At 48.7% G+C, this 9,954-nt stretch overlaps 2 protein-coding genes and 1 long non-coding RNA gene across 3 annotated transcripts in view; 2 read left to right on the top strand and 1 right to left on the bottom strand.

Moving 5' to 3' along the window:
• Window positions 1-206: 206 nt before the first annotated feature.
• LOC129382494 (uncharacterized) overlaps window positions 207-9,954 on the bottom strand; it is a 47,808-nt gene continuing 38,060 nt past the window's right edge. The window contains exon 2 of the long non-coding RNA XR_008610586.2: window positions 207-863. This is a non-coding gene — a long non-coding RNA (uncharacterized lncRNA). The remainder of the gene's footprint in view (window positions 864-9,954) is intronic.
• LOC126522708 (neprilysin-1-like) lies at window positions 4,710-8,702 on the top strand. Its single transcript, XM_050171491.2, has one exon. The coding sequence runs from the start codon at window positions 5,743-5,745 to the stop codon at window positions 8,590-8,592; it is 2,850 nt and encodes a 949-aa protein (XP_050027448.2). The 5' UTR covers window positions 4,710-5,742; the 3' UTR covers window positions 8,593-8,702.
• The window catches only part of LOC126522711 (protein SSUH2 homolog), a 66,670-nt gene continuing 65,775 nt past the window's right edge, over window positions 9,060-9,954 (top strand). The window contains exon 1 of the mRNA XM_050171498.2: window positions 9,060-9,239. Within this exon, the coding sequence (XP_050027455.1) occupies window positions 9,223-9,239 (17 nt within the window). The 5' untranslated portion in view covers window positions 9,060-9,222. The remainder of the gene's footprint in view (window positions 9,240-9,954) is intronic.

Below are 9,954 nucleotides of genomic sequence, written 5' to 3'. Positions count from 1 at the left end.
CTAATTGATCGTCTGTGCATTTCCGCACTACTGGCGTTTCATACCTTCAGCATCTGTGTAGCGAAATGAGGAGTTTACTTCGCACTTCCGCTTGAAAGCTGGCGCTACCTCTCCGTATCAATCACACTGATCGCGAATCATTTTTATACCTGTTTTCCGAACGCGAAATCGCGCGTCAGGTTTTACTAAAATTGAAACAACAAAGCTTTAACATTTCCCCCGATTTTATTAAGGACTAGATACACCCTCCAGGGTCGTCTAGAGAGGTTCCATAAAGCGACTCCTTAGTTTTCAAAGCACATATAGAGGGCTACCTGATAAATGGATATCATGCTGACATTGCTCTGCTACCTCTAGTAAATTAGAGTTATAAAATAAGAACATTACAGAGATGTTTTAGTGGACGTATCAGAACATTACAGTTTATTAAAACTTTTTAAACGCTTTCAGAGACCTTGCTTTTCACTTCATTTACCATTCATACGAGCTTTGCTTTTTTTACGTTCCCTCCGAGCTCTACATTGGCACTGCGAACTACGACACTCTTCAATATTGTGTATATACCTCTCCCTCCATTCCTGCCTCGTAAAAAACAATCTGTGATCGCTGTCCATTTAGTCTTCAAGAGCTGCCGATCTCCACTGTCGAGGCAACCGCAAAGACGCGCTCTTCTCCACCAACTCATTAACATTCAAACAGCTGATTTGCACGGGCTGCAGTTGCTCTTGTGCGGTGTCCTCTGCAGCGTCGCTCTGAGTTGCCCCTGCGTTTGTTGCGACACTTGCTCTCTTGCATGGGGCTGTTATGTTTCTGGTGCTTCAAAGTACGCAGAAATATGCGTGGCCGATGATCGAGTCCGGATTCTGCGTATATAGAAAATGAAATCAGCTTTTTTAGTATTCGCGAAGCGGGAATGAGGGAACAGCGCTTCATTCAGGCTCAAACAAGTGCATTGTTTTTTCAATTTAGTGACTCATCACGAATAACATTTCATCGTGCGTTAGCTCGTCCGTTCACGAAGTGACGAATGCGCCGCAGGTGGGGCGAGTTGTTTTTTCATTCACTTTGATTTCCATTAACTTATCGTTTCCTTATTTCATTTATTAAACGCAAGTAATTTCCCCTATGTTTTCCTTAGTGTCAGTGCTTGCTGGCTTCTTATGATTTACACACACACACACACACACACACACACACAGACACACACACATATATATATATATATATATATACATATATCGATAATTTCATTGGGCCATTCACAAAATTACATTTTAATACCACCGACTTTGCTGTCTATATGTTAATTATACTTTTTCTTTTAAAAGTCAGTCCCTCTAAAATGAGTCTATTTTTATTTCACCTTGCCTAATACTTTCTCTTTTAAATTTTCTTCCTCTCCTCTGTTTAACCGGTGACCTCTTGGCCTATCCCCGTAGTGGCCAAGCGCCATGGAATGAGGAGCAAGCTGGGTGTCTTTCTTTCTTTCTTGTAATGGAACTTTAGTCTTTCATATTCCCATCGAAAGAAGGCGGGCGTGACCTGTATGGTGCGAAACGAATTCCGTGTAATCTTATAAAGCAGTGCAAAATTCGTCGAAAGTTATAGCGCTAACTTGACTGCCAGAATTAAGTGGGCTATGAAAGAATCTCGATAGTAAAAAATTTCTCACTATCGAGTAGCTCGATAGTGAGAAATTGCCGCCCGGTGCCTGATATGCATTCCTTAATTTTATGGGCCTCAATTGTATTGGCACTTTATTTATTTATTTAAAGATACCTTACATGCCCAAAGGGCATTGAGTTAAGGGGGTTTAGTTATAACAATCAAAGCACAAGAAAAAGCAAAAATATCTTGCAAGATCAACAACCAGAAAAAAAAAAAAATCTGGTTTCAACGGCAGAGAACGCAACACAACAGCACAATTAAATGCAGTTCCAGCGCAGCACAACATCATACGTTTGTGATTTAAGCACTAAGAGATAGTTTTACTGCAAGTGAAGAAGAAAACGCAACACATATAAAAGGGTTAGAAAAATTAAAAATAAAATAAAACAGGGAAGTGGGATATGTTGGGGAAATACTATGATTAAGAACCAAAATAGCAAAGTTCAGGTAGTATACACTCTGAAGGGATACTGATGCAAATTGAGGAAACGCTGCGACGCCCTTAACGGAGCAAGTACTGATGATAATTTTCGTACTGTGCATACAGAATAACGTGGCTTGCCTAAGTTGTTTGTAGGTTTTGCGAGGTTATGTTAGGTTTTGCTAAGTTGTTGGTAGGCTTGCTTAAGTCGTTTCTATGTTTTGCGAGGTTATGGTAGGCTATAGGCTAAGTTGTTTGTAGGTTTTTCGAGGTTATGCTAGGTTTTGCTAAGTTGTTGTCTCGGCGGGCTGGACGCTGGAAGTTTTCGAGCAGTCGCAGGCCGGGATCGCTCTCCCGGCGACGTCGAGAGTTCAGGCGCCGACTCTCGCGTTAAACTCGGGATCCTCGACTCGGCGTCGCCTCTCTTCAGCCGCAGCTTCGGCGCGGTGTTTCGGATCAGCTCAGCGGCGACGCATCGCTTCTCGCTTGGCAGTACATCGCTTTTCCTGGTAAGCCGCTTCTTCTTCGGGCGTCCGGACTTTCTTTGCGATCTTCCCATGGCAGCAGTACGTACGGACGGAATAGAGGAGGCGAGAGGTGTGTCGCCGCGCCGGCTGCTCCGAGCTTTTACTCGCCTGTGACGTCACGACTCCGCCCTACGCGCGTGGGATGCGAGGAGGTTATGTGGCTCGGTGCTCTCGCAGGTGGTTGCTAGGCAACGCGAGGCGGCGCGCAGCTGGGCTGACATTTCTGGGAACGCCCCACGGCGGAACTAAAAGCTTAAACAACTCCGCTGTTAAAAGAAAAAAATTCACCGACGATTCCGCCTTGCACCACCCACTGCGTTCCGCGTTCGCTCTTTCATCCTTCGCTCGGTTACGAGTAGAGTGTACTAGTACACTCTAGTTACGAGAGACGCCGAGGCGCGCCGATGCTCAACACAGCAACGGGCCCCTAGAGCTGCGTTAAATGTAGGCAGAGCTCGACGACCGTCGGCTCCGGTATGAGGGAAGGCAGGGAAGGAACACCGCTTGGGAACGCAATGTCGAGGCAGAGGGAGAGAGCGTCTTCATTGTTAGAATAGAGGTTTCCCTTTAGGGAGCCTATACCCAAAAGGGAGTCTATACTGTAACTCTCTATTCGTTGGCAGCGGCGCTCGCTTCCTGGAGGCAAGTTAACAGGACAGTTAATTCCTTCTATCCACGTACTCCAATAAAGAACCGATGTGACAAATTACTTCGGTGAAACGCTCCTTATACGGTACCGTGTTTTACAGCTTACAGTGTAAAACCGAAATTTGCAAAGGCGCCTCGTGAGGGGCCCTTAACACTCCGTCAGTACCGCTAAACAGGGTCTGTGCAGGCCGAAAGCGTCAAGTAAAATTTTTCTTCGGCACATCTGTCTCTCAGAGTATTCACAGGTCAAAAGTGTGCTGAACGGTTTCGTGACTGGGCCACCTTGGATAATATTAGACAGAGCAGAGCTGAAGACATGTGCTGAGGTGCATCGCCCACGTTTTCATATTATTTTGAATTTTTTTTTAGGCGGTAGGGGAGGAAGGGGTGGGATTTACGTGCCAAAACCACGACATGGTTACGAGGCACGTCGTAGCGGGTTACTCCGCATTAATTTTGAAAACCAGCATGGAGTTCTTTAACGTATCCCTAAATCTAAGTACGCGAGCTTTCTTGCGTTTCGACTCCATCGAAAATGCCCACGATTTACGGGACAGTAAAACGCGTTACCGCGTGTATTCCTCCATTATAAATAATGGCCCTGTTTCGAAGAGAACTTGCCACTATTTATTTTATGTGCATACATAAAGGCCTAAATGGGCATTGCATATAGGGGGAGAGGTGATGAAATAATTGAAAACAAAATACATAATTTGTAGCATAAAACATATTAATTCCAGCATGGTTACTATATATAGTAGTTCAATGAAAGACAACTACATATACAGCAAAGCAACATCATAGCTATTAAACTTCGCAAAAACGCATGAAACTGTTGACTGAAATTTTGATTATATATACATTGGCAAGCATGAATTCCATTGGGTGTTTGAATAGTATAGGAGAATCGGGGTTTAGTAATCAACTATGAACTGGGCAATAAACTGTAAATGATGGCATGTGGCCACCGAATTAAGATCTATGTAGCCGTGAAGGTTCTCGCAATGGTAACGACCCATTTGCGAGCATAAATGACAAGGCCTCAAGTGAGCAGAAGATTAATCTGATTAAACAAATATATTGCCTATACCGAACAGCGCAATTTAGTTTGTTCAGGTGAACCGCGAAGAATATATGCCTTATTAGTAAGAGTCTCGAGATGTAGACAATTAATGCAGTCTGCTGGCGAACTACTATTCGATTACTAACTGTAGGACATACCGTCACATGCACAATACCTCTCCGGCATGTCACCCTAACAATATTTAACTTAGGGATGCCCTATCGTGCTACTCATTTTGTACTTGCACAAATATGCAACATTACTGTAATAAAATCTGAAACGGTGAAGAACGAAACGCTGCCAAAATGTGAGTCAAAAATCTAACTCTATAGTGGGCAAAGTTGTGCCCGCTTAAGGAACATACACAAAAAAAAACGGCAGTTTCGCCCGAAAGGCGAGGCATCGATTGCGATAGCAAATTAGTAGAGAGCTATACGAAGTGACGATAGTTTTATCGGCCATACAAACTTGTAGACATTCACTTACCAACTAAATTGACAAGCATGGCAGTGGCAACCAATCACGAGCACATCTCACTCGATGACCGCGCACACTCGCTGTCAAAACGCTGGAGTGAAAAAGCACGGCAGCAGCAGCGAGCGAATGGACCTTCGTGAATGGATCGTGAATTGGGCGCACGTTAAAGAACACTAGGTGGTCAAAATTAATCCGGAGTGCCCCAGTACGGCGTGCCTCATAATCGAATCGCGATTTTGGCACGTAAAACCCCAGAATTTAGTTATTTCAATTCCACATCAATCGCTGGTATTCGCACACATTTGAGAATCTATACAAGATTTGCGACGCGACCGGACACGCCTACAACGTTCAAGAAATTTCAAGTACAGCAGTCACGTCTTGCGCCGAGAAATAACTTGATATATAACAGCGTTATCAACGTGAAAAACAGACACCGGTAAAAAAGTGGAAAAAAAAAACGACGCCTGAAAACATGTTGCACGAGCAGTAACGATGCAACGGCACATTATAGTACACTGTATCAAGATACCGTGAGAGAATTGCGCACATTTATTTTACCGATAGACGGACGCTCTTTTGAAAACGTACAGTTACGAGGATGGTGGTCGAGCAGCTTTGCATTTCGTGCCCAACGTCGCCGTATTGAAATGGCTGCTTCTTCCCATGCACACTACAGTTACCATGCCTGCAGTAACAAGTGAGTGCGGTTTTCTTGTTCCTATTAATGTACTTAAATGTGCTTTCCTACACCGAGGGCATGACAATTGTAGCACCTGTATGTACTCGAGGAAAAAGAAGCGCTCGTTGTCGCGCGGAACACAGCCCAGAAGAAGAAAATCCCCGAAGGAAGCGCCAGGCCCGGCTGCGCCTGCGGGCAAGAGGGCAGTGCACGACTCTCACCAAAAGACGGTTGCCGCGAGGGGCGAGACAAGAAGATGGCGCAACAGTGTTCGCCACAACCCAAAAAACGCTCCTCAAATCCACCGCAAACCTCGCGCCGATCGCTCCCCGCACCGGAACAGAACCCAAGTTACGAAGGACCCAGCCCGACCACCTATCTACCCATGGGCTACTTCCTGCCCTGCCCGACCGCGCCGGGAGACCAGCCTCCGGTGCGCGCGCCGACGCCTGCCGTCAGCGCCAAGGGGACCGCTGGCACGCAGCCTGCAGCGCTGCAGCCCTTCTTCAAGCCGCCTCCGACGCCAGCCTTCTTGGGCCCAGCACCCTTCTACCCCGGACCGGCGTTGATTAGCGCCTTTCCAGCCGTGGACCATCACTACCCGACCTTGGAGGCCATTCCCCAGCAGAAGTTGAACAAAGCTCTGCTCGAGCTCCTGAGTCGCGCAGCCATGGCCACCGACGAGGACTCCAAGCCCAAGAGTGAGCCACCCGCCAGACCCGGTGAATGCTGTCGCGCGGCTTTCTTTGTCACGACGCTCGTGCTTGCGCTGATGGCGGGAGGCTTGTTCTCCTTCTACGTCGTCAGCGGGAAGCTCTCGGACAGGGACTTGTCTTTTTTCAACTTCACTCCGTTCGCAGTCCAACACGAGAAAGAAAACAAGATGGCCGCCGCGCCTAAGGAAGAGCCAAGCCCCCTTCCTACGGGTGTGTCAACGGCAAGTGACCCCTCCGCAAGATCAGAAGGCAAGGTCTTCTACCTAGAGCCCAAGTGGACCACAACTCAGGAGGAGACGGAAGCGACGGAGAAACGTACAGTCAAAGTTCCACGATGCCGCACGGCTTTCTGTCGCGGCATGACTGATCGCTTCAAGTCGTTATTGAACTGGACCTTGTCACCCTGTGGAGACTTCTACGAGTTCGTTTGCTCCTCGTGGAGGTCGCAGGAAAAGGGAGCGTTCTCGCAAGATTCCCTGTACGCAGAAGAGGTCGAGGACAGACTGAGAGATTTGCTTTTGGAATCGTCTGAACTCGAAAGCCAACTATTCAAGCCTGCTGCTGACAAGCAAGACATCACAGAAAACTCAACGTCACCGCTGGGCTACGCAGAGACGCTCATGGACCTTTGTACGAATGATAACATCAACAAAAGTGATAACGAGAAACAGGCAGAACAATGGACGCACCTTCGGTCGCTTCTGACAACCGTCGGACTGGAGAAGTGGCCTTATCATAACGACAGCGTTAGCAGAGCCGACCTGTGGACAACCGTTGTGCTTCTTTACCGGCACCTTGGACTTCCGACGTTGGTCGCAGTGTCGGTCGAAAAAGATCCCGAGAATGAAACGTCGCTTGTAGTGTCCATCGACGAGCCGGATATTGCTATAGGCCTCTTCGGCACCAAGGATGTGTTTTTGCCAAATTGGTATTCGCACGTCGTTCGAGGTACGATGAAGATGTTTAGCCCTTACAAGTACCTCAACCAGGCGGACAAAGTTCTGGCGTTTTCAGAGAAGCTCGCCGGAATCACCAGCACACGTGGCGAAAGGAACTACGTGGAAGAAGCCAGAATGACCACCGTTCACAACCTTCCATCTTACGCACAGTTTCTAGGCTTGCTGTTCGACGACATCATCACCGTGAACGAAAAGACTAGGCTTCTTGTAAAGAACATGCGATACCTGAAGGCACTGAGGACATTGATCCACATGACACAAAACCACGACCTGCTCAATTACCTGGGTTTCAGGGCTGTTCTTCACATCTCCCCACTCATGTTCGGGGAAGAATTTGTCGAGCTGGCGTCCGTGCGAATGCGTCAACTGACCGGACACAAAAAACTAGGCTGGCCGCGCTGGAAGACTTGCCTGAGGATGCTAGAAGACGCCATGCCATTCGTTTTTCAGCGGGCGATCTTTAAGGCCACCGACAAGTTGCTCAACATCGAGAGAGTCACGGCACTTCTGAACGACTTGAAGAGCAGCGCCCTTCTTGCGGTGAGCAATTTCACCTGGATGGACACCGCCGACAAGATAAAGGCCAGAAACATCCTTTCCGACGTTAACCTCGAAGTGTTCTATCCATCCTGGGTCAGGGAAGACAACGGGGACGCATTCAACCTTCTCCTTCCAGCACCGCCCAACGACACCGCAGAGCTGCTGAGCGCCTACTCGGATTTCGTCAGGAAGAACACGGAGCGGAGACTGCTTACTATAGCGGGAACGAGTGTTCAGTCCTACCCTGAGTGGAAAGGGTCCATCTTTGCGACCTACCCGACTTTTGACTATGAGACCCGCTCTGTCTACGTCCCGGTGGCTCTATTCAACTTCAGCACCCCCGACACCGACGCGGGGCTTCTGTTTCAGACACCACGCGTTGCCACCCGTGTCCTAACGGCTTTGATCGCCTCCTTGCATCGTAACTCGTATCCGCTCCCGGGACCTCCCACGATGCTGAACCCCACAGAAACCTTGACGAGTGCGACCACGTGCCTCCAGTCCCAGTACAGAAGTGCTTCGAACAACCTGCACGACGAGAAAATTCGCTCTGTGGTTACCACAACGTACGACTTTCTCGACAACGTCGCCATGGAGCCCGCTGTGACAGTGTTCTCGAAGTACGTGGTGGAAAGCGGCGTCGCCGTCCAACAAGACATGCTGAACCTTCCTCTAAGCTCGAAGCAGCTCTTCCACGTGTTGTACACGGCGGACATGTGTGAAGGCGGCTCTTCGGAGCAGCTGAGGCAAGAGTTCGCCGAAGATGCCATGACGCATCCGAGGCTTAGGGTGGTGATTCCACTCAGAAATACGCAGTCTTTCGCTCAAGCCTGGAGCTGCAGTAAGGAGGATCAGATGAATCCCTCGCAGAAATGCCAACTTTTTACTTGATGTGTCAGTTACATGCTGCTTTTTTTTTCTTCCTTCCCGTCCACTTCTTCATAAAGTTGCTGTCTTTACATATAATGGGCTAAATTTCATATAAAACAGCTGGATAGGCACGTCAACTATAAATGTTTTCTGCGCTGAACGCGTTACCACGTAAAGTTGCAGTTCTAAAACTTACCAAGCGCGTGGCGTCGGCGGCCGCGGCACGTGTTCACTTTCTGAACAATGCAAGTCTTTTGGGGATTGGGAGTTGCCTTTTCTTTCGAAGTCAAAGGGTCGCTGATAAAAAGAAATATCTTTGTCAGCGCCAGACAAATACTCGAAACAGACAAACGGACGCCAAAGCCGCCAAAGCAAACGATGAAGCCGAAGCGAAAAACTTGCACGACTGGTATCGTTCTTCGCGCCGACACCAGATGCCCTCACTTGTCAGGGCGCGTGCGGTCCCTTTATATTTTTCTGTTCCCCCCCTTCCCTCGCGTCGCGAGGATGTCCGACGTTTCGATTGTTCCTCGCGATTTCAAAATGTAAAATTATTACTGTGTGTTCCACGACGGGGGAGGAAGCGTCGGTAGCATGCCCGTCAGCAAGAAGTCTCGCTTAAAAGACCTCGAACCACTCGGATAAGCGGAGATGGCCACAGTAGCCAGGTGGGTAAACGAGACCTTCCATTCTTTTGAACGACCGCCGCCGCGGACGATCGTGTACGCTGGCTTCTCGGCACTGAGCGTATCGCGCTGAGTCGTGGGGCAGCTGTTACCTTCTCGCTGTTCACTGGCCTGGCGTTAAAAGGGCCAGTGCTTGCGCATTGAACGTCCCGATAGCCCCACTTCGTGCGTCGCCGATGCGGACGTGCATATAGACACTGCCGCGTTAGGTCGATGACATCATTAGAACCTACTCGCGAGCCGCTGGGGGAGCGTATGAACCCTGCGCGCGGCTCTGGAAATGCAAGCTGCTGTGCGACGTGCTTTGGCTTTTACCGTCATTGTACGATCGTTCCCGTAGGCTTCATCCGAAAGTGTTTATTCTGTGAGCTAACGTTTGTTCTCGCCGCAAAACATCGCGCGCTCCGAGAGCCAGCGTTTCTTCTTTTTGTTCCCAATTGCATCTTGGCGCATCCTCGGTGGATTCGGTTGATGCATGCTATGCTAACGCGCCTTTAAACTGTTGCGGTAGGTATCGCACACGTTTAAGAGCAAGAAAGTTGGAGCCTGGAGTCTTCGGCAGCGTGCAGTTTCTTGCTATGTAGGCCGGCCGGCTAGCCCTGTGCGCACGCTAGCAGACTGTAGCGGACAGCATTGTACACGTTTTACTGGTTTGCGAGGAGCTGGTTTCTTCCCCCTTTCACAGCTGCGCGTGCTC

The sequence above is a fragment of the Dermacentor andersoni genome, chromosome 6 (assembly GCF_023375885.2).
Source record: "Dermacentor andersoni chromosome 6, qqDerAnde1_hic_scaffold, whole genome shotgun sequence".
NCBI lineage: Eukaryota > Metazoa > Arthropoda > Arachnida > Ixodida > Ixodidae > Dermacentor > Dermacentor andersoni.
This window is presented reverse-complemented; position numbering and strand designations above follow the sequence as displayed.

Coding starts and splice junctions, on each gene's coding strand:
- LOC126522708 (XM_050171491.2), top strand. CDS start 5,743: ATGGCGCAACAGTGTTCGCCACAACCCAAAAAACGCTCCTCAAATCCA.